Below are 24,439 nucleotides of genomic sequence, written 5' to 3'. Positions count from 1 at the left end.
CAGACCTGCTGCGCGTTGAGCGATATGTGGAGCTAGAGTTTACACAGGAGGAACTGAATGCTACCACTATGCTCGAGAACAATTCCGAGCCACCCAAGCCAGTTGAGTACTTGGTGACCCATGTGCAGGCTCAGCAGGAGCAGTGTGACACCATTTGCAACTTGAATGTAGTCAGCAGCTCAACTGGTGAGAGCAAAGAACTTGGCTACTTTCCTTTTCTTTGTATGTTCAGATTTCATCCTCAATTACTTTGAAAAACTGAATAAACTACTTTCTCTGTTATCCTTGGTTGTAGGGTTGGGAGGCCTACATTTGGTTCTGTTCAGAATTGAAGGTTCGCAAAGTAAATAGCCTCTCCACCAACCAATTGGACCTATATGTATCTCTATTTTTTTATTTTTTTGAGATCAACCACATATTTCATTAATAGAAAATTAAGGTATATGAACCAACAAACGTGGAAACTGAAAGACATTGCATATAAAACCCTATAGGATAGAAAAATACATAACCATCCCTAGGGTCATCCATGAGTCACCGACGAATGATGTGGACAACACAGGCAACACCGAACGCTATTGAACCTAGAATGATGGGAACTTGGACCCATTGTGAGGAATCAAACGCTTCATGCACAAGCAAATGCCAAAGCGCAAACCACAGAGCACCGAAGGCTGATCCAACAATAGCACCCACTAGAATCTGGTTCAGAGTGTGGAGACGATGCGACACTCGTAACCACGACTGCATATAAGGGAGTTTATTATTAGAATGTGTTGAAGAACTTGAAAATTATGACATAAGAGTGGGTTTAAAGGTGAAAGAGACCAATGGAGCTATATGACACGGCAACTCTAATCAGATAAGGAGAAAATCTTACTAGGTAGGAGGCCGATGTTATAGTCGTGGCCCCGAGAATCACAGCCAGATAATTTGTCCCAAGCCAATAGAACACTGTTTTGAAAAAGAAGCCACATAAGATAAGTTGTGCTTTCCGTTTAATTGGAGAATATTTGATTTCTAATGTCCACGACAGTATTTTTATACCCCAATCACTAATTGATACAAACATATTTCCTTTGTTTAGCACAAAAGTAGCATAATTCATATATTTTAGTATCCGTACATTGCGCTTACTGGAATAGGCGAGCCATACAACAAAAATGGAGACACAATACCTACATGTTGTGTCATTATTGAAATAAACCAAGACAATTCCAATCAGCATTTATGCCTTTGATGTTGCCAGGAACGGTGATCGTGTGAAACAATAATGGGTGTACGGACAGGGGTAGGCGTTTTGAATGGCGATGGCGGGGCGACGGCGGCCCGCTCGCCCCCGCCGGCGACCAGGGCCGGGTCTTTCTGCTCTGTTCCGTCCCCCGGCGAGGGCATGGGGCGGAGCTTTGGCCGCTTCTGGGTGCTGTCGGAGGTCGGCGATGAGGACGATGGGGTTGGCCAGATCCTCGAGGACTTGGAGGTGGGATCTGGGGACTCCTCCTCGTCGGAGGGGCGTCGGGGGACGACGACCCCGGTCACCTTAGCTGGTTTTATCCAGCGGGCGGAGGAGCTCGGGGGCTCCCTCCGCCACCGTCGACGGCGGGCCTTTGCGCCCGGCGGCAAGGGTTCGCGTTTCGCGTCGGTCCAGGGCTCCAGATTCGGTAGACTGGGCGACGTCTCCTGGCGGCGGGGCCGTAGGTTCTTGCGGCCGCTGTCTTCTCCGTCGAGCTCCGCGGCAGTCTTGGGGGACAGTCGGCAGGGGCGGGCGGATGTTGCGGCGGCGGCGCTGGCGCCGTCAGGGGACGCGCCGGTGGTGCGGGTGGTGAACGCGCAGGGGACGGTGCCCCCGCGCCCGTCTGGTGGGCTGGACGTGGGCCGGCCTGCTGGGGAGGCCGTGCTGGGCTCGGAAGACTTTCCTGCTCTGCCAGGATCGTCTGTGGGCCGTGGGCCGTCGACGGCCTCTGGGCCTCTTCTGCTCTCTTGCCCTACGGGCCTGGAAGGGGCTTCCATCGGGCTTAAACGCTGGCTGTGGATGCCAAAGGGCGTTTCTGATCCGAGTTTAGGGTTTCTTGCCAGAGGAGAAGAGGTGCGGCGGCGCTTCTCTCGACAATCCAAGTTCGTCATCCGCCCATCTAATCCACCTGCACTTCTCCGTTCCTTTGCGGAGGTGACGGCGATGGGCGAGGACGGCCGCAACAAACGCCGGCTCGACGCCGAGGGTGGTGAGGGGCGGCGTCAGGAGGGGGGTGGCGGCGGATTTGGTGGCGGAAGCAGTTTCTGGCAGGAAGGTGGGAGCTCCGGCGGTGGCGGGAGCTACAGGAAGGAGCAGAGCGGCGGGCGTTGGGGCGCAGGCAACTGGCAAGGTCACGGCCATGGCCCGGGCGGGGCCGAAGGGGGTCGGCGGCAGGAAGGCGGCGGCGGCCCCTTTCGCCAGGAGAGCAGCAACAACTTCGGCCCCTACCGCCAGGAGGGTGGCAACGGCGGCGGCGGCTCCTTCCGTCAGGAAGGGGGCAGCGGCGGTGGTGGCCCCTTCCGGCAGGAGGGGGGCGGCGGTGGTGGCCCCTTCCGCCAGGAGGGGGGCGGCGGCGGCGGTGGCTCTTACCGTCAGGAGGGCTTCGGTGGCGGCGGCGGTGGTGCCTATCGGCAGGATGGCGGAGGCGGTGGCTCGGGTCAGTCCAGGGCGGATGGCTCGGGCGGCTCGGGTGGCTACTTCCAGGGAGGAAGCGGCCATTCGGCGCAGCGCTTCGATGGCCAGGGTTTCGGTTTCGGTGGCGGAGGCAGTGGAGGCTCTCAGCAGCAGGAGGGCTGGGTCCAGCCCCCGGCCTGGTGGCAAGCTCAGCAGCGACGTGAGGAGAGGGCGCAGCGACGTCCGACGGACGACGGCAGGGCCAAGAATCCTGCCAGGCAGGGGCCGGCAGCTGGGAAGGTTGGCACTAGCAAGCTCAAGGGGAAGGCAGGGACGGCCTTACCGGCGGGAGCCGCGTCGGGTGCTGAATGTTTCAAATGTGGGCGCCCGGGGCACTTTCAATCTACGTGCACATTCGAGCCAATTTGCGTGATCTGTGGCGGGGAGGGGCATGCGTCGGCGAACTGCACGTCCCGCGGCAAGTTCCTACGCTTGCAGACCATGGGGCATGCCATTGCCGGGGCTGGTTTCTTTGCGATTGAGGTGGATCCGATCAAGGGGAAGAGCAATGGGGAGACTTTCTCCGCAGTCATCAAGTTCAAGGGCACCCCTCTCTCGCCGGTTCAGCTCTCGGATGAGCTCAAGGACTTGGTGGACGAGTTGTGGGACTGGCAGGTCTGCCGCCTCTCGGAGACGGAGTTCTCCGTGTGCTTCCCGTCTCAGGCCACGCTTCGTATGGGAACGAGGCATGGCAAGCTGTTCCTACCTATCAACAAGGTGGAGGTGGCCATAAGGGAGGCTTTCCTTAGCCCCAAACCATCGCTGAGCCTGCCATCTGTTTGGGTACAGCTGTCCGGCGTTCCGGAGGACTTGATGGAGGTGGACCGTCTGATGGCGGCGATGGTGCTGATCGGCCGCCCCTTGGAGGTGGACGAGCTGTCACTCCGCAAGTTCCGCACGGAGCCCATCCGCATGCGGTTCCAGTGCAGGTTCCCAGAGAGGGTCAAGGGCACTGTGCAGCTCGTGGTGAATGGGGAAGGCTACGACATCTCGGTGCGGGCTGAGCTGGGCGGTCGGAGTGGAGGCAACTCTTCGGGGCCGGCCCCCGCTCCGTCGCCACCGGGGGACGATGACCAAGACGATGAGGACTATGACGACCTCTCTCCCTCCGAGGAAGAATGGAATGATCTTGGGAAGAAGGATACGGAGAAGAGGAACAAGGCGGTGGCAGAGAAGTCGCAGGATGCTTCCAAGGGAAAGGAGCACGCGCAGGAAGTGCGCGGAGGTGGGCAGGGTGCTGGGGGGTACCACAGCGCTCCTCCGCTGGGAGGGACGGAGTCACGCCTCAGGTTCCTTGATGAGTATGGGTCGAACTTGGGGACCGGCGATGTGCTGGCGTCCTTCCGCCAGCCTCGCTCGCTCATGGTGCCCGCTGCGTCCCCCCCCCGGCCTGCGGAGCTGTCGACGGACTCCCAAGTCTCGGACCCGGCTCCGGAAGGACGTGTGGACATGGGGCTGGACCCTGGGCCGGCTGCGGCTTCGGTGGGGGAGCCGGGGCAGCTCTCGGGTGACGGTGTTGGCGACGATGACTTGTCCGTGGGTGCGGGTGGCGGTGACGGGGAGCTGCCGGCCTCGCCGAACCACATGGTGCTGTCGCCACCTGTCGGCGGCGTGGTGCCGGCGGGGGCAGCGGAGTCGGAGAAGGCGATGGGGAAGCTGGCGGCGACGTACTCCAGGGCGCTCAAGAAGAAGAAGGACAACCCGCTGTCCGTGAGGAAGAGCTCAAGACACTCCAAGGCGGCGGCCAACCTTTCGGTGCTCGAGAAGGCCAAGAAGCTCGCCGCCGACAAGAACCTGGACTCAGGTACGCCTCCTCCCACCTCTCTGGTCTCTCTCCCCAATGATAAGCTTGCTCATGTCTTAGTGGATAGCTGCATTATTTTCAACCCGAGCCGGGGCTCGCCGAGTGAGATTTTGGACTTGGTGCGAGCTAGGGAGCTGGCCCAGGCCTCTATTGCGGAAGCTGCTCTTAAGAGGGAGAAGGAAGTACAGCTTGCGGCTGCCAGGGAGGCAGCGGCGCAAGAGGCGCCATTGTTGGTTGAGGATCCTGGGCTGGGGAGCCCGTGCGGAGTAGCTCCCGGTGTTCGAAGCAAGCCCAAGCATGCGAGCGCGAAGCGGCCAATGCTGTCGACCCGAAAGGGACGGGGGAAACGGGCAGGTTTGCAATGAAAGGCCTCATATATAACATCCGCGGTTTTGGGGCTAGCGGCCGCCGGACCCAAATGTTAGATTATCTGCGATCTGAAAAGGTAGATGTCGTGGGTCTCCAAGAGACTATTCGTCAGGATTTCTCGGCTTCTGAGCTCAGGAGGCTAGAAGTCGGCGGCCAATTCAACTGGAATTGGTTGCCAGCGATAGGACACTCGGGAGGCCTATTGCTGGGTTTCCGGGATGAGACTTTTGAGGTTGGGGTTTGGAGGAAGGGCACCTTCTACCTTAGTGCCCATCTTCTTCAAAGAAGAACCAATCAGAAGTGGTGGTTTATGCTGGTCTATGGACCTGCAGATCATCAGCGTACTGAGGAGTTTCTGAATGAGCTGGTTAGGGAGGTCAGCTCGTATCAGGACCCGGTGGTGTTGGGTGGGGATTTCAATTTGATCCGGCGGGCCGGGGATAAGAATAATGCCAATATCAATTGGCCTCGGGTTCATAGGTTTAATGACGCGATAGCCAACCTGTCTCTAAGGGAGGTGGCAAGGGCTGGGGCGCGCTATACTTGGACTAACAAACAGTTGTCTCCGGTGAGATGTGTGTTGGATAGAGTTTTTGTGTCCCCGGCCTGGGAGGCCTGGTTCCCGCTCTGCTCACTCACCGCGATCACTCGGATTGGCTCGGATCACACTCCGCTGCTACTTAAGAGCGGAGAGGATGAGCGGTGTCGACCCTCCAGGTTCATCTTTCAAACTTGGTGGTTCGGTGTTCCGGGTTTTTTGGACCTAGTTCAGGGGAAACTAGGCTCTTTCCTGTCAGACTTTGGGCCGCATAGGGGTTCGATTGAACTCTGGATGTGTGTGGCCAGACTGACGCGTCAATTCCTCAAGGGATGGGGAACGAACCTAGGGAAGGAAAAGAGAGACCGCAAAGCTGGGCTGCTGGCTCAGGTTGCGGCGCTCGATGTTGTCGCGGACTCATCAGGTTTAGATGAGGAAGGATGGGCCTTTCGCTACCATCTTGAAGATCAGGTGGTTTTGCTGGACTCTTTAGAGGAAGAGTACTGGCGACAGCGCAGTCGCGTGCAGTGGCTCCTTAAAGGGGACGCTTGCACGGCCTTTTTCCACGCGATTGCCAACGGGCGTCGGCGGAAATGTGGGATTCCTCGTCTGATTTCGGACCGGGGGGAACTTACGGATCAGACGGCTATTATGGGACATGTCTACGACTTCTACCGCCAACTGATGGGGTCAGCTGGTGAAGCTAGGGCCTTCACCCTAGCGCAAAATTTGTGGCCGGATGACAAACGTATTTCCGACGAGGAGAACCATGACCTAGAAAGGTCGTTTACGCTCGAGGAGCTTGATGGGATTCTTCATGACATGAAAGTGGACTCGGCACCGGGGCCGGACGGCCTGCCAGTTGCGTTTTTTCAAAGGTTTTGGGGAACCTTGAGACCCCTTGTTTTTCAGATTCTTAACGATTTCGCCCTAGGGAGGGTGGATATTTCTCGGCTGAATTTCGGGATCCTTACTTTGATTCCTAAAGTTAAAGGTGCAGATTCTATCAAGCAGTACCGTCCTATTGCTCTTATCAATGTGATTTTTAAATTTGTGTCGAAGGCGTACGCGACTCGTCTTGCACCGTTAGCTCATAGAACGATAGATCGCTCCCAAACGGCTTTTATTAAAGGTAGGGCCCTTCACGAGGGCGTGTTGGCCTTACATGAGATTGCACATGAGCTCCGTGCTAAAAGGCTAGGGGGCCTCTTTCTCAAACTGGATTTTGAAAAGGCCTATGATCGGGTCGACTGGGATTTTCTGCGTGAAGTCCTTCTTCGGAAAGGCTTTTCGTCCACTATGGTTCATCGCCTTATGCAATTGGTCTCGGGTGGCCAAACGGCGGTAAATGTTAACGGGGAGATCGGCCCCTTCTTCCGGAACGCGAGGGGGGTCAGACAGGGAGACCCGTTGTCTCCCATTCTCTTTGACTTCATGGTCGACGCCTTGGCGGCCATGCTGGCAAGAGCTAAGGAGGCTGGGCATATCCGGGGTTTAGTGAGCCACCTGATTCCAGGGGGAGTCACTCACTTGCAGTATGCGGATGATACTATGGTGATGATCGAGCCGACAGACGAAGGGATTGCCAACCTGAAGCTCGTTCTACTTAGCTTCGAGCTGATGTCCGGTCTGAAGCTTAATCTAGCCAAAAGTGAGGTTGTGGTGGTTGGGACCACCTCCTTGGAGCAGGAGCGGGTAGCTCGGCTCCTTAACTGCCGGTTGGGAAAATTCCCCATTAAGTACCTGGGTCTGCCTCTGAGTGATAAGACGCTTCGAGCCTCGGACTGGGAGTTTCTTACAACCAAAGTTGCCAAACGGGTCGACCCATGGCAGGGGACCTTTTTGGCTTCAGCAGGGCGCTTGGAGTTGACTAACTCCTGCCTGTCGAGTCTACCGCTGTTTGCTATGAGCTTGTTTATGCTCTTCGATTCAACGCATGCGGTTTTCGACAAGGTCCGCTCCCGCTTCTTTTGGGAAGGAGTGGGAGAGAAACGTAAGTTCCACATGGTTGACTGGGCAACGGTATGTCGTCCTAAGGCTGTTGGGGGTCTGGGGATCCTCAATACCAGGCATATGAACATCGCTCTTATGCTTAGATGGGTGTGGAAGCTTTATCATAATGCCGAAGGTCTCTGGGCGGACTTGATTAGGGCGAAATACCTCCGGGACCATGATCTCTTCTCACCTCTAGTACCGACTAAGGGATCGCAATTCTGGAACTCTATCCAGAAAGTCAAATGGTACTTCAAGCTTGGTGCGAAGCACAGTGTCCAGAATGGGAGACGGACTTTCTTTTGGCTGGATTGGTGGCTGGGCACCTCTCCCCTGAGGGATAGATACCCGGTGCTTTTCAGCTGCTGTGATTCTCCTTTTATTACAGTATCCGGGGCCAGGGATGGTTTGGGGTGGCGCTTGAGGTTTCGCCGACCCTTTTCTCTAGCAGAGGCGGTTGAATGGGAGAACCTGACTAGGGAGCTGGACTTTACTCAGGCAAGTGAAGGGGACGATTTGATATCTTGGCACTTGGAACCATCAGCGGAGTTCTCCACCAAGTCCATCTACTGTAGGCTGTCGCAGGGAGCTGCAGTCACACATTTTAGGGAAGTCTGGAGGACGAGGGTGCCTCCCAGGATTAGAGTGTTCCTGTGGCAGCTCCTCTGGGGCAAACTACCGTGCTCGCTGCAGGTGGCCAAACGGAGAGGTCCGTCCAATGGGCTTTGCTCCTTATGTGGCGAGCCTGAGGACTGTGATCATATTGTTTTCAAGTGTTCCTTGGCGCGTTTTACGTAGGCGGGAGTTAGGGAACTCCTGCATTGCTCGTGGAACCCTGCCGGGGTAGGGGATTTCCTTGCTATATCGCATGGCTTATCCGGGGCGTATAGGAGGATCGTTTGGTTTTCCTTCGCGGCGTTAGCTTGGACGTTATGGAATATTCGTAATAAGCTTACTATGGAGGGTGTTCTTATTGGCAAACCGGCTGATGCCTTGTACAAAATGATCATTTACATGCAGCAATGGCGGATGCTCGGTGAAGTGGAAGGATAGAGGGCTGCTGGACGCGGCGATGGAGACCCTGCGGAGGCTTCATGCGGAGTTGGCGGCGCCGGCGGTGATATGACATCGCCATGTACCTGGGCAGAGTGTGTGTGTTCGTGTGCTCTCTGGATATGTTATGTTGTACTCTATCCTGTGGTGTGTGGCTCGGTCTGGGGACCTGGTAGGCTTTGTGTCGTGGTTGAGCGGGTACTCGCTGTTCTGGTCGATGGTGTGGTTTTGGGAGCGGTGGCTCAGTGTGTTGCATAACTCATAACTCTGTATGTGTCGTTGCTTTATTAATTTAAAGCAGGGCTAAGGCCTTAAGTTTAAAAAAAAAAATGTTGCCAGGAGAATATACCGAAAGTAGTAGGAATATAGTTGATTGAATGAAATCTTGAAGTGCATACCTGAAAGAACCAGAAACACTGCAGCATAGAAAATGGATTGGGCATGGGATGATGGCATCCCAGGATCAGATCGCAAAGCCGGCGCTGGCCTTTCATGGCTGAACAACTTTTTAAGAATTGACGAAAGCATAGTGTTCACAACGGCACCCATCATAGCCCACATAATTTCAGCATCACGCTTCCAGAGAGCAGCAAAAACAAAAGAACCAGCCACCAGCCATTTACTCTGGCGCACAATGTCCAAACTTCAGTACAAGGTCTAGATGATTCAGTAAATACTAAATAGCCCAAAGTTAGTCTTTAGAACTAGTTAAAGGTTATTTCAACCATAGTGGTTAATCATATCTCAGGCGGAAGCATAAGCCAGAGCATTATAAGTTACTCTCTCATACTAAGTCATAAACCATCAGAACTAAAATAATCATGCATTAAATACTAAAATAATCTACACTTCACCAGAACTAAAAGGGTATACGAAAATACTGTTCATAAAACATGTTCATACGAAACAATCGAGCTTGCCACATATACTGCAACTAGACTCCTAAAATGATATACTCCACCTACAGAGATCAAATTGGATATTCTGGTGTTTCAGTTACTTTTTGATAAATCCTCTTCTCTTTCAGGCTTTCTGCGTCTTAAAGTTCCAGCTTCCCATAATCAGAGCGCATCTGAATGACATTAGCACTGGTTGCAAAGTAGTATTAGTTAACAGTAGTACTCCGTAAGCTGGTACTACATATACTTGATTTTCGGAGATGCTCAAAATGGTATAGCAAATTTTGTAGGCATTACGAATACATCACCAACAACAGATGCGAGAACCAAATCAGCTCCATGCCGATAACAAGCACTAACCATGCGATTCAGCGCCGCCTCGACGGTCACCCGCCAGGTCACGCATGCCGCCGCCTCCCGCCTAGGACCGGTCAACCTCTCGCCTCTCAGAAATGACTCGCTCTCCTCCCGCGGAGACCCGCTCTCGATTCTGGCCATCTCGGATTCCGGAGGAGCTCGGGTTTGGGTGGAATGTGATGCTCTCCCTTGCGTTTCTGAGCGATGGGGATTACGGAAATGTCAGCGGAAGGTTTGGACTTTGGAGACGGAGGCCGAAGGGTGCATAGAGAAGATAAGAAAAACAAACCGGACGGCGTTTTTTTATTATTGTCAAAGATGTTGGCAGCTGTTGGCCTGTTGCTTGCTGGCAAATAGGATATGCTCCGAAATTTCAATCCAGACTTGACGCGTATCGTACATTCCTACTCGTATCATGTGGTCATACCTTCTTTTTTAGGCGGACGCTAGGCGTCGGTGGGCTGATAAGTTGCCCAAAATCGATCGTCTTTCCAGCCTTCCGATGGAGATCTAACGTCCAGAACAAGCCACAGCGCAGTTTAGCATTTTGGCCCTTAGTTTTTGAGAAATCAACCCGCGGTCCTAACTTCTTCACTTAAGAACGAAAAAGTGTATCTTTTTTGCTCTATCCTTCCCGGTATTTACGATAAATATGCCACCATGCTGATTTGTCCTTAGGGTAGAGGGTGTTACAATAAAAACAGTCACCCCGTATACAAAAAAATATACTTTTACAACAAAAAGTCGCAACATTTTTAAAAAATAATGTCACAATAAAATGGTTAAACCAACAAATTGTTTTGCTGGAGATCAATTTGCAACAAAAGTAGCCAATATTATTAACAAAAACCGGAGTCTATTACAACAAAAATCCATATGTTTATAAAAATAGAAAATAAAATATTAATTTGCTACATATTGAATTACAACAAAAGTCACTAACTTCTTTTACAAAAAGTCACAGACGATTACAATAAAAAAATCAATATGTTTGCAAAATGAGGGAAAGTGGTCAAGCGACATTTAATTTGCTACAAATTGAATTACAGCAAAAGTCACAAACTCTTTTTATAAAGGTGTCAAACGATTACAACAAAAGTCATATATTTACAAACACTGCAAAGTGGTGAAGTAACAATTAATTTGCTACATATTGAAGTACAACAAAATCCACTAACTATTTATACAAAAGTCAGAAACAATTAAAACAAAAATATATATGTTTGCAAACACTGCAAAGTGGTCAAGAAAAAACTAATTTGGTACATATTGAATTACAACAAAAAAAACACCAACTATCTTTACAAAAAGTCACACATGAATACAACAAAAATCGGGTGCACAAAGAATTGAAGAAGTCCACCAACAATTGGTCTGTATGTGTTGAGTGCTGGGCCTAACAGGCGATCAGCTGATGGGCCATGTGGGCGAATAGCTAATGGGCCGAAATTCCAGCCAAGCCAGTGAGCCGCGGGCCCAGCAGCGGACGCGGAACCGAGCGACCGATCATTTTCCCTCGATCGGTCGCCGGATGAGAAGCGTTTTCCTTTTTTTTACAAATACATGTGTTCACGAGGGGTATAATTTTAGTCGATAACATACGATCCAGACGCCGACCCAAAACATGTGCCGATGCAAGGTACAACGCTGACCGATGGTAGGGGTGAAAAGGGGGATCCAGTGAGGATCCTACCCACCCAAAGTTGCTGACCCCCGATGAACTTGTTTTGGCATAAACGTATCAGCAACTCGTGATCCCACGGTCAAACGACTGGAATCTGGATAGCAACTAGGATGGCCTGACGATGGAGAAGAAGAACGCATGTCTGAAGATAGACTTGACATGTGAGGTGAATTAAGAAGACGAGTTTTGCATGGAGGAGGTTGAACCAGTGGAAACACCCATTGTATGGCGCTTGTTTACACGTTATTACTCGATCAAGGTGGCAAATTACACATTGATCCATGCTCACTTCTCGAAAGTATGGCACATACGAGCGAAGATGTTCTTCAAGCCCCTAAAGAACAATTTTTCATCATTACATTCACCTCAGAAGGAGACTATAAATTTGTGATAGGTGGAGGACCCTAAATTCATTACGGAGTTGCTTGCCTGATTAACAACGCATAGCCATCACAGACTGTCACGAACACACTTAGTATGTGCCTTGGAAAACGCAAAATGGGCATGTGGCAAGTTGATTGGATCCATGTTTGGGCAGGCGATTGAGGTTGATGTGGACAAAACTGGACTAGAGCTTGAAGACTATGTCCGAGTTCATATTGCTCGGCCATTGAGCCAGAGATTGCTAGCCAGGTTCAAGACTACAATCAAGGGACATCCAACACCTCTGATCTACCCAATGCGGTACAAGAGGGTGCCTTTTTTTTCACCGTGGTACGATTGGACATAATGAGGATCAATGTGAGAATAAGGTTTTAGGAACAACCTCGCTAAACTATGACACGACGCTGAGGTTCTCCCCCAAGTGCAAGTTTTAGAGTAGGGCTATCTCTACGCGAGACGAACCAACGGCCAAGAAGAGCCCACGTTTTACAACACCCGAAGGTAGCGTGAACTCATCATCATTGGGGATGCCGGCGAATGCTAGGCTAGCTGGCAGTGGAATCAATCCTCGTATGCAAGCTGAAGTACCACATGCTCTGTATGCTCATGACGGTATCGAGGAACAAGAGCGCATGATAGAGAAGGATGTGGAAGATGCCCTTGTCCGCATAGTTAATATGAATCTGAAGCTGGGACAAAGGAGTGGTGTGGTGCAGCATGGACACACTGGCCGTGATGACAGTGCCATGCCTGGGATGGTGTGTTTTGTGAAAGGAGGGGCGGGTGGGAAGGATCATGTGTTAGCAACGCTGGGGGCCATAGAGCGTATGCAGTATACGGTGTTTAACTCAGGCGGGAGCCTTGGCAATGCATCTGAACCATGTTCTAGTGACATGATCCCAGCCATGCAGGGGTTGTACCAAGTTGGCCTATCCCAAGAAAGTGTGTCGGATATGTCTATGGAAACAATAGATTCAGTGTTGGGCAAACTTATGATTGGAGAAACAGAGATGGGAGATGTGTTAGACCTTTCCTTGGCACTAACATGCCACGTTCCAGCCGGGGCAAAGGAAAAATGCATGAAAGTTTGCGGTGTTGGTGTAAAATAGGAGCAGAAGGATGGTGTTTTTGATGGCGTCGCGACGTGTACAAGAAGAAAGATTGCAATTGGACATGTGCAGCTAGGAAACCTGACGAGACCCAATGTGTTGTCTCATGGGGAAAAATGAATTGCCTATCCTTTAACTGTTGGGGAGAGGAAACCAAACCGATAGTTCGTGAACTAGCTACTATTTCCCAAGTTTTGAGTCATCATTTTCTTTTTATTTGTGAAACTAGGCAAAATAAAAACAATATGTGTAGTTTGCATCGTAGGTTAGGTCTTAAGGGTTTTGCTGGTTTTAGTAGTTATGGCTTAAGTGGTGTTCTAGCATTATTTTGGCATGAGCAAATTTATGTAGACGTCCAAAGTGTTAATGAATGTTTTATTGATGCTTATGTCCGTGTGTCCCCTAATGCACCTCAATGGCGTCTAACTTGTATTTATGGTGAACCACGAGTGGAGCATCATCATCTTATGTGGGATACAAGTCGTAGGCTAAAAAATGGATATGATCTTCCATGGTTAATTAAGGGAGACTTAAGGAAGTTCTTTGGCAAGATGAACATTTCTCCCAAACCCCTAGGCCAACAAAGTAGATTTATGCCTTTAGAGAGGCTTTATTTGAATGCAATTTAACCGACCTTGGCTTCTCAGGAGTTTCCTACATATATGATAATAATAAAGGCAAGAGAGAGGCAACGTCCGGGTGTGCTTGGATAAGGCAGTAGCTTGCCCTCGGTGGCGTGACGTCTTCACGAAATCCCATGTGTACCACCTGACGTCGCATGTTTCTGACCATTTTCCGATGTTGTTAAATATTAAGAAGGAAGTACGAGTCCCATGTAGACAAGTACGACACCAATATGAAGTTTTTTTGGGAAAGAGATCAAGGTTGAATTGTCAGACCGAGTTGCTGTTGCTTGGAAAGATGCCGGTAACAAGCAACATCTTAGAGACATCATGCATGGCCTAGACGAGGTAATGTACATGTTGCATACATGGAGTAAAAAGAAGTTTGGTAATATCCTTATGGAGCTAGGTAAAGCAAGGAAGCAACTCGAACGGTTGATGCAAAACAACGTGGGCCAATGTGAAATTTGTTGGGAAACTGACCTCATGAGTGAGGTTTTATATAAGGAAGAAATGCTATGGTTGCAATGCTCGCGGATCACATGGCTTAAAGAGGGTAATATGAACACAAGATTCTTCCATCAAAAAGTGATTTGGCGTGCGAGAAAAAACAAGATTAAGAAGCTGAAAAATGATGAAGGGGTATGGAAGGATACATCCACTGATATGGAGAGCATGGCTACATCCTACTTTAAATAATTATTTACTCGCGATCCCTCACTTAGTTCCGATGCTCTTATTGAATCGTCACAGGAAAAGGTCACATTGGAGGTCAATGAGGCCTTATGCCAAGACTTTACGAACCAAGAGATAGGTGACACCATGTTCCAGATTGCACCCTAGGCGCTGGGGTTGATAGCTTCCCGGCTAATTTTTATGAACGAAATTGGGGCACAATTATGGAAGAGGTAATCAATGATGCTAATATTTTCTTTGTTACATGGCACATGCATGAATAAGTCAAGGATATAGCTATTGTCTTGAACCCTAAAGTGGACACTTCAGAAACTCTAAAAGACTTCCAACCTATTAGTTTGTGTACTGTCTTCTATAAGGTTATTGTAAAATGCATGGTAAATAGGCTGAGAAGTATGCTTAATAGTTTCTATCAACCAAAGTGCCTTCGTTCCTGACTTATAACTGATAACTCCATGGTGGCTTTCAAGTGCTTACACTTTATTAAGCAAAATACAAACCATGAGAAGAATTTTTGTGCGTACAAATTTGACCTGTCAAAAGCTTATGATAGGGTGAACTAGGATTTTCTAAGGAAAGTGATGCGAAAGTTGGGGTTCTCTCATCAATGGATGGATGGATAATGTCATGCGTCACATCGATGAGATATAAAGTAAAGTTTAATTGAACCCTCTTGGCTACATTTTCACCTTCCCAGAGCTTTTGACAAGGTGATCCAATCTCCCCATTCCTATTTTTATTCGTTGCTTATGGGTTATCCACACTTCTGCAAAAAGAGGTGAAAGAACATAATATTGCTCATTTGAAGATATGTCGATGCGCCCTTGGAATATCACACCTTTTATTCGCAGATGATAGTTTGTTATTTTTCAAAGCGCAGGTGTACTAAGCCATTGTCCAAGTGTTTCATGTGTACGTTACGGGGAGTTCTAAAATTTCCTTTGGGATTCTGTGATGAGCTCACAAGAATGATCACAAGATATTTGTGGGGTGCAGAAAATGGCAAAATTAAAAACGCATTGGATTGGATGGGATAGCATGCTTCGGCCTAAGTCCCACGAGGGTAATTGTTTTCGTGATGTGCGGCTTTTCAACCAGGCCCTACTCGCTTGGCAAGCCTGATGACTGTTGCAATTCCCCAATATGTTGTGTGCCCAACTATTGAAGACCAAATATTACCCTAACGGGGTTGTAATTGATACTGTGTTTTCAGGTAACGAATCATCCTCTTGGCATTCCATTGAACATGGCCTACAACTGCTGAAACAAGGAGTCATCTGGCATGTAGGTAATGATGCATAGATTCGAGCATTGTGGGACCCGTGGATACATAGAGATGTGAACCGCCAGCCAAGATCTGGCCAAGGTCGTTGCCGCCACCGTTGGGTAGCTGATTTCCTTGTAAGAAGTGCATACCATTTGGTGCTGGATAAGGCCATACATGAGCTGAATTCTGGAGAATAAAGCACTCGACCGGACAAAGAGCGGCCGAATTGGAAGGTAATTGAGAATAGACCTGTACCACCAAAAGTCAAGCTCCTTGCATGGAAGATGTCGTAGTGGCCTAGCAACCCAACTAAACATGATGAGAAGGGGCATTGCCACAACTAATTTATCTAAGCTTTCTGGCCAAGAAAGTGAAGACACCTTCCATATATTTATGGGCTACCCACATGCACATGTGATACGTCTCAAACGTATCTATAATTTCTTATGTTCCATGCTACTTTTATGATGATACTCACATGTTTTATACACACTTTATGTCATTATTATGCATTTTCCGACACTAACCTATTGACGAGATGCCGAAGAGCCAGTTGTTGTTTTCTGCTGTTTTTGGTTTCAGAAATCCTACAAAGGAAATATTCTCGGAATTGGACGAAATCAACGCCCAGGGTCTTATTTTTCCACGAAGCTTCCAGAAGACCGGAGGGAATACGAAGTGGGGCCACGAGGGCCCGTACCCATAGGGCGGCGCGGCCTGGGAGGGGCCCGCGCCGGCCTATGGTGTGGGGCCCCCGCGCCGCCTCCGACTCTGCCCTTCCGTCTACTTAAAGCCTTCGTCGCGAAAACCCCGGTACCGAGAGCCACGATACGGAAATACTTCCAGAGACGCCGCCGCCGCCAATCCCATCTCGGGGGATTCAGGAGATCGCCTCCGGCACCCTGCCGGAGAGGGGAATCATCTCCCGGAGGACTCTTCATCACCATGATCGCCTCCGGATTGATGTGTGAGTAGTTCACCCCTGGACTATGGGTCCATAGCAGTAGCTAGATGGTTGTCTTCTCCTCATTGTGCTATCATGTTAGATCTTGTGAGCTGCCTATCATGATCAAGATCATCTATTGGTAATTCTACATGTTGTGTTTGTTGGGATCCGATGAATATGGAATACTATGTCAAGTTGATTATCAATCATATATGTATTGTTTATGTTCTTGCATGCTCTCCGTTGCTAGTAGAGGCTCTGGCCAAGTAGATACTTGTAACTCCAAGAGGGAGTATTTATGCTCGATAGTGGGTTCATGCCTCCATTGAATCTGGGACAGTGATAGAAAGTTCTAAGGTTGTGGATGTCTTGTTGCCACTAGGGATAAAACATCAATGCTTTGTCTAAGGATATTTGTGTTGATTACATTACGCACCATACTTAATGCAATTGTCCGTTGTTTGCAACTTAATACTTGGAAGGGGTGCGGATGCTAACCCGAAGGTGGACTTTTTAGGCATAGATGCATGCTGGATAGCGGTCTATGTACTTTGTCGTAATGCCCTGATTAAATCTCATAGTAGTCATCGTGATATGTATGTTCATTGTTATGCCCTCTCTATTTGTCAATTGCCCAACTGTAATTTGTTCACCCAACATGCTATTTATCTTATGGGAGAGACACCACTAGTGAACTGTGGACCCCGGTCCATTCTTTTACATCTGAAATACAATCTACTGCAAACTCCGTTCTTTACTGTTCTTCGCAAACAAACATCATTTTCCGCACCATACGTTTAATCCTTTGTTTACAACAAGCCGGTGAGATTGACAACCTCACTGTTACGTTGGGGCAAAGTACTTTGATTGTGTTGTGCAGGTTCCACGTTGGCGCCGGAATCCCTGGTGTTGCGCCGCACTACACTCCGTCACCAACAACCTTCACGTGTTACTTGACTCCTACTGGTTCGATAACCTTGGTTTCACACTGAGGGAAAACTCACTGTTGTACGGATCACACCTTCCTCTTGGGGTTCCCAACGGACGTGTGTCAACTGCACGCATCAAGGATATTTTTCTGGCGCCGTTGCCGGGGACCTAAAGAAAAGTTACACCACAAAGATTTCTATCTCCCACGTCAACTGCACGCCAGCAACTATTTTTCTGTCGCCGTTGCCGGGGAGATCAAGACACGCTGCAAGGGGAGTCTCCCACATCCAATCTCTTTACTTTGTTTTTGTCTTGCTTTATTTTATTTTATTCATTGCTTTGTTTGTTCTCTATATCAAAAATACAAAAAAATTAGTTACTAGTTTTACTTTATTTACTGTCTTGTTGCGTTCTCTATATTAAAAACACACAAAAATTAGTTACTTGCATTTACTTTATTTAGTTTGCTTTATTTACTACTGTTAAAATGAATACTCCTGAAAACACAAAGTTGTGTGACTTCACTAGCACAAATAATAATGATTTCCTATGCACACCTATTGCCCCACCTGCTACTACAGCAGAATTTTTTGAAATTAAACCTGCTTTACTAAATCTTGTTATGCGAGAGCAATTTTCTGGTGTTAGATCTGATGATGCTGCTGCCCATCTTAATAATCTTGTTGAACTTTGTGAAATGCAAAAGTATAAGGATGTAGATGGTGACATTATAAAATTGAAATTGTTTCCTTTCTCCATAAGAGGAAGAGCTAAAGATTGGTTGCTATCTTTGCCTAAGAATAGTATTGATTCATGGACTAAATGTAAAGATGCTTTCATTGGTAGATATTATCCTCCTTCTAAAATTATATCTTTGAGAAGTAGCATAATGAATTTTAAGCAATTGGATAATGAGCATGTTGCCCAAGCATGGGAAAGAATGAAATCTTTGGTAAAGAATTGCCCTACCCATGGACTAACTACTTGGATGATCATCCAAACCTTCTATGCATGATTAAATTTTTCTTCGCGGAACCTATTGGATTCAGCTGCTGGAGGTACCTTTATATCCATCACCTTGGGGGCGGCAACAAAGCTCCTTGATAATATGATGATCAACTACTCTGAATGGCACACTGAAAGGGCTCCACAAGGTAAGAAGGTAAATTCTGTTGAAGAAACCTCCTCCTTGAGTGATAAGATTGATGTGATTATGTCTATGCTTGTGAATGGTAGATCTAATGTTGATCCTAATAATGTTCCTTTAGCTTCATTGGTTGCTCAAGAAGAGAATGTTGATGTGAACTTCATTAAAAGTAATAATTTCAACAACAATGCTTATAGGAATAATTCTGGTAACAACTATAGGCCATATCCTTCTAATAATGGTAATGGTTATGGTAATTCTTATGGTAATTCTTACAACAGTAGTAGAAATGTACCCTCTGGTCTTGAAGCCATGCTTAAAGAATTTATTAGTACACAAACTGCTTTTAACAAATATGTTGAGGAAAAGCTTGGTAAAATTGATATTCTTGCTTCTAAGGTTGATAGTCTTGCTGCTGATGTTGATCTTTTAAAATTGAAAGTTATGCCTAATGAAGATAAAGATATTAAGTCATTTGCTACAGAAAACGCCATACAAGTTCGAATTAATGAAAATATTAGATTGATGGCTGAATTGCATGCTAGGTGGGAAAGAGAAGAAAACGAAAAACTTGCTAAGAATAATGTAGCTAAAGTTTGAACTATTACCACCACTAGTAATGTTGATGCTTCACATGTTGCTAAACCTCCTACTATCAATGATAAAATAATTGGTGTTGGCAATGTTTCTACTCCTAGTGCAAAGCGTGCAAAATTGCTTGAAACTGCCGAAACTGCTGAAACTGTTTGTGATAAAACTGCTGAAATTTTTCAAAATATTGGGGACAATGGTCCCATTGCTGTAGATCATAATAGCTTAGATTTTGATGATTGTCACATCTCTGAAGTTATAAAGTTCTTACAAAAGCTTGCTAGAAGTCCTAATGCTAGTGCTATAAATTTGGCCTTCACAAAACATATTACAAATGCTCTCATAAAAGCTAGAGAAGATTGTTATCACCAGAATTTGACCGAGTCAGAGGTGGGCCGCGATCAAGATGGATTTGAAGAATATACATGGAAGAAATATGTGAATCGGCCTGTTATGCAAAGTTTGGGCTAGTTGGCCCGTGTATCTGTAATATAGTAGGATACGTGTTGGTTAGGTAGAGTTTGTCTCGTGCACGGTGGGGATTATTCCCACGTTAGAAAGTCCCCTGGACTATAAATATGTATCTAGGGTTTATGAAATAAACAACAACCAACGTTCACCACAAATCAATCTCGGCGTATCGCCAACTCCTTCGTCTCGAGGGTTTCTACCGGTAAGCATCATGCTGCCTAGATCGCATCTTGCGATCTAGGCATCACAAGCTTCTTTGTTGTTCATGCGTTGCTCGTACTGAAGCCTTTTTGATGGCGAGCAACGTAGTTATCTTAGATGTGTCAGGGTTAGCATTGTTCTTCGTATCATATGCTGTCGTAGTGCAACCCTAGCATATCTACCCGCCCTTACACCTATCTTAGGTGTAGGGGCGGCACCCCGCTTGATCTTTATTTAGTAGATCCGATCCGTTACGGTTGCTCCTTGTTCTTCAAGGATTAGTTTAATATCTGCAATAGTTAGGCCTTACAAAGGGTTGGAGGATCCAGCGACGCGTAGGGTGTCGTTTGCTAGCCCTAGACAGGATGTTCCGAGGATCAACCTCGTGTTGGTTTTTAGGCCTTGTCTAGGACCGGCTTACGATCACCGTACGTGACCGCGAGGCCCAATCGTGAGTAGGATGATCCGATTATGCGGTGAAAACCCTAAATCGTCGTAGATCGCTTTAGCTTTATCTTGATCAAGCAGGACCACCATATATTCGTGCACCTCGTACGAATCATGGGTGGATCGGCTCCTTGAGCCGATTCACGGGATAACCCGAGAGCCGATCGAGGCTCGTATTTAATGTTTACGTGTATGCCATGCAGGAAACTAAGCGAGGCATCTCCATCACCTTCCCCGACCGGGTATAGGTCGGGTGGCACGCCCTTGCACTAGCATCGGACGTGTGTACCAGAGGCTTTGCGGGCCGTCGCTCAGAGGGACCAGGGCCAGCCGCAGCCCTAAGTTGTTCCCGGCTCTACTGTGTTGCCCGTCGCTGCCCGCCAGTGGGTTTCTGACCGCAACACATTCTGGCACGCCCGGTGGGACCAGCTTCGATGTCAACCACATCGCCATCTACATCTGAGATGGCGGACGGCACTCCAGTCACGTACGAGGATCTGACCGACGAGCTCAAGAAGAAGTATGACGAGGTCAAAGCAATCCTCGAAGCCGACCTCATCGGCTCTTTTCACGGAACCCGTTCACATGGCATCGGGTGGAAGGGGTTCTCGCCGGATGGTGCGCTCGATGGGATAGACCTCTCGCCCCGTCGGAAGAACGCACCAGGTCCCTACGTCGGGAGATCAACTACATGGTGGCTCACTCGCTGCACCGCCACTCGAGAACCTCGGTGAACACTTTGGAGCGTGTCGCTCTCCGGGTGATCCAGGAGATCATGAGGCACCAGTACTCTCCGTCGGGACCAGCTCTCGGGACACACCAAGGAGAGATGCCACTCCGGTCCCGTCCACCGCTGCCATTTGCGTTGGCAGCACCGAAGTGCCGAATTCACCGGCATTCGTCGTCTACAAGATCGGTGGTGACCCTAGTGACTGCCAGTTCTTGCATGAGGCGCCTAAGGAGATCCCTCACGGGTACATGTGCACATACGTGCCGATCTGCGGTAATCGGGCGCTCACAAACCAGGCCGCGACAGCGGGGACTTCGGGAAAGCGGGAGGAACGTCGGCAACGGATCTTGAGAAGCGAGGCGTGGCTAGCTAAATATGCCACCCCGACGAACCTCCGGAGCTCAGCTCCTGCAGCTTGGCTCGGAGCTGGAAAAGCAAGCATGGCTGGCTAAGTACGCCACCCCGGCGAATCTTCGAGTTCGACTCCTACAGCCAGCACCGTGGATCGGATCGGCACGATCCTGAGGGACCAGTTCGGCATGGTGCCGAAAAGGAGGACAATCGGCTATTCCAAGCCGTACCCCGATGAATACGAGTTGGTCCCTCTACCACCCAAGTATCGGCTCCCTGACTTCTCCAAGTTCAGCGGATCAGATGGTTCCAGCTCCATCGAGCATGTGAGCCGATATTTGGCACAGCTAGGAACGGCTTCAGCGTCGGATCCACTACGCGTGAGGTTCTTCGCGCAGTCCCTCACGGGATCGGCTTTCGGGTGGTACACTTCGTTGCCACCGGACTCGATCCGGACTTGGAAGCAGTTGGAAGAACAGTTCCACATGCAGTTTCACTCAGAAGCTTCCGAGGCCGGCATTGCCGATCTAGCTCAAATACGTCAGAAGCGTGGAGAAACTGTGGCAGAATACATCCAGCGCTTCAGAAATCTAAGGAACCGATGCTATTCGGCTCGTGTGACTGAAAAAGAAGCAGTCGAGTTGGCAGTGGTGGGCCTTGCCTCACAAATCAAGGATATGGCTTCCCAAGCAGACTACCCTTCACTGGCGCACATGGTTCAGAAACTGTCAGCATATGAACAGCGCCACCCGGACTTGTACCAGGACAAATTCAAGCGTGCGGTAGTCCTGGTTGAGGCGGATGAAGACGAAGGCTTTGCGGGAGATCAAGAGGTAGCAGTGGCTGAATGGACTCGGGGGGCAACCCCCGTGTCCTGCAAATGGGTTAAGCCACCAGGTCCGCCCAGAGGGTTTGATTTCGACGTGACCAAAACTGAGCAAATCTTCGACCTCCTACTCAAGGAAAAGCAGTTGAAGATACCCGAAGGTCTCAAATTCCCCACGGTACAGGAGCTGAACTGAAAGCCATACTGCAAATGGCATAACTCGCTCTCCCATGCCACCAACGACTGCAGGGTTTGGCGTCAGCAGATCCAAATGGCGATAGAACAAGGACGTCTGATTTTCAACCAGTACGCCATGAAGGTCGACACTCACCCCTTCCCCGCCGTTAACATGGTGGAGTGCACTGATACGTCTCCGACGTATCGATAATTTCTTATGTTCCATGCCACATTATTAATGTTATCTACATGTTTTATGCACACTTTATGTCATATTCGTGCATTTTCTGGAACTAACCTATTAACAAGATGCCGAAGTGCCAGTTCTGTTTTCTCGCTGTTTTTGGTTTCAGAAATCCTAGTAACGAAATATTCTCGGAATCGGACGAAATCAACGCCCAGGTTCCTATTTTTCCCGGAACCATCCAGAACACCCGAGAGCCGCCAGAGGGGAGCCCTGGGGGCCCCACACCACACCCTGGCGCGGCCAGAGGGGGGGGCGCGCCTCCCTATGGTGTGGGCCCCCCAGAAGCCCTCCTGCGCCGCCTCTTCGCCTATATAAAGCCTCCGTCGCGAAAACCCTGATGCGTTGGACGAAACCCACAGAAACCTTCCAGAGCCGCCGCCATCGCGAAGCCAAGATCTGGGGGACAGGAGTCTCTATTCCGGCACGCTGCCGAAACGGGGAAGTGCCCCCGGAAGGCTTCTCCATCGACACCGCTGCCATCTCCACCGCCATCTTCATCACCGCTGCTGCTCCCATGAGGAGGGAGTAGTTCTCCATCGAGGCTCGGGGCTGTACCGGTAGCTATGTGGTTCATCTCTCTCCTATGTACTTCAATACAATAATCTCATGAGCTGCCTTACATGATTGAGATTCATATGATGATGCTTGTAATCTAGATGTCGTTATGCTAGTCAAGTGAATTTTACTTATGTGATCTCCGGAGACTCCTTGTCCCACGTGTGTAAAGGTGACAGGTGTGTGCACCGTGTGGGTCTCTTAGGCTATATTTCACAGAATACTTATTCACTGTTGAATGGCATAGTGAGGTGCTTATTTATATCTCTTTATGATTGCAATGTATTTTGTATCACAATTTATCTATGTGCTACTCTAGCAAAGTTATTAAAGTAGTTCTATTCCTCCTGCATGTGTGTAAAGGTGACAGTGTGTGCACCGTGTTAGTACTTGGTTTATGCTATGATCATGATCTCTTGTAGATTGCGAAGTTAACTATTGCTATGATAATATTGATGTGATCTATGCCTCCTACATATGCATGAAGGTGACAAGTGTGCATGCTATGTTAGTACTTGGTTTAGTCTTTTGATCTATCTTACACTATAAGGTTACTAAAATATGAACATTAATTGTGGAGCTTGTTAACTCCGGCATTGAGGGTTCGTGTAATCCTACGCAATGTGTTCATCATCCAACAAGAGTGTAGAGTATGCATTTATCTATTCTGTTATGTGATCAATGTTGAGAGTGTCCACTAGTGAAAGTCTAATCCCTAGGCCTTGTTCCTAAATACTGCTGCGTTACTACCGCTTGTTTACTTGTTTTACTGCGTTACTACTCGCTGCAATACTACCACCATCAACTACACGCCCGCAAGCTATTTTCCGGCACCGTTGCTACTGCTCATATATATTCATACCACCTGTATTTCACTATCTCTTCGCCGAACTAGTGCACCTATTAGGTGTGTTGGGGACACAAGAGACTTCTTGCTTTGTGGTTGCGGGGTTGCATGAGAGGGATATCTTTGACCTCTTCCTCCCTGAGTTCGATAAACCTTGGGTGATCCACTTAAGGGAAAACTTGCTGCTGTTCTACAAACCTCTGCTCTTGGAGGCCCAACACTGTCTACAGGAAAGGGGGGGAATGTAGACATCAAGCTATTTTCTGGCGCCGTTGCCGGGGACCAGAAAGCTACACAATAGGGATTTCCTCCCTCGTCAACCACGCGCCAGTCCTGGATAGCATCAAGTATTTTCTGGCGCCGTTGCCGGGGAGGAAAGGTAAAAGGTACTCACACTCCGTATCTCGGCTACTAAGCTATTTTCCGGCGTTGTAATTACTCGAAGCTATTTCCTTTAGATCCTGCAATTGCAACTTTTTGTTTCTTGTTTACACTAGTAAGGCATAATGGAC

At 48.8% G+C, this 24,439-nt stretch overlaps 1 protein-coding gene across 1 annotated transcript; it reads right to left on the bottom strand.

Moving 5' to 3' along the window:
- Positions 1 to 470: 470 nt before the first annotated feature.
- Positions 471 to 9,946, bottom strand: LOC124692946 (lipid phosphate phosphatase epsilon 2, chloroplastic-like). Its single transcript, XM_047226386.1, has 4 exons — positions 9,702 to 9,946; positions 8,841 to 9,066; positions 881 to 954; positions 471 to 744 (listed from the first exon to the last, which is right to left on the bottom strand). The coding sequence occupies exons 1-4, from the start codon at positions 9,837 to 9,839 to the stop codon at positions 535 to 537; spliced, it is 648 nt and encodes a 215-aa protein (XP_047082342.1). The 5' UTR covers positions 9,840 to 9,946; the 3' UTR covers positions 471 to 534.
- Positions 9,947 to 24,439: the final 14,493 nt, after the last annotated feature.

Source organism: Lolium rigidum, chromosome 2 (genome assembly GCF_022539505.1).
Source record: "Lolium rigidum isolate FL_2022 chromosome 2, APGP_CSIRO_Lrig_0.1, whole genome shotgun sequence".
Taxonomy (NCBI): Eukaryota; Viridiplantae; Streptophyta; class Magnoliopsida; order Poales; family Poaceae; genus Lolium; species Lolium rigidum.
The sequence above is the reverse complement of the archived record's forward strand: the minus strand, read 5'-3'. Positions and strand labels throughout refer to the sequence as shown.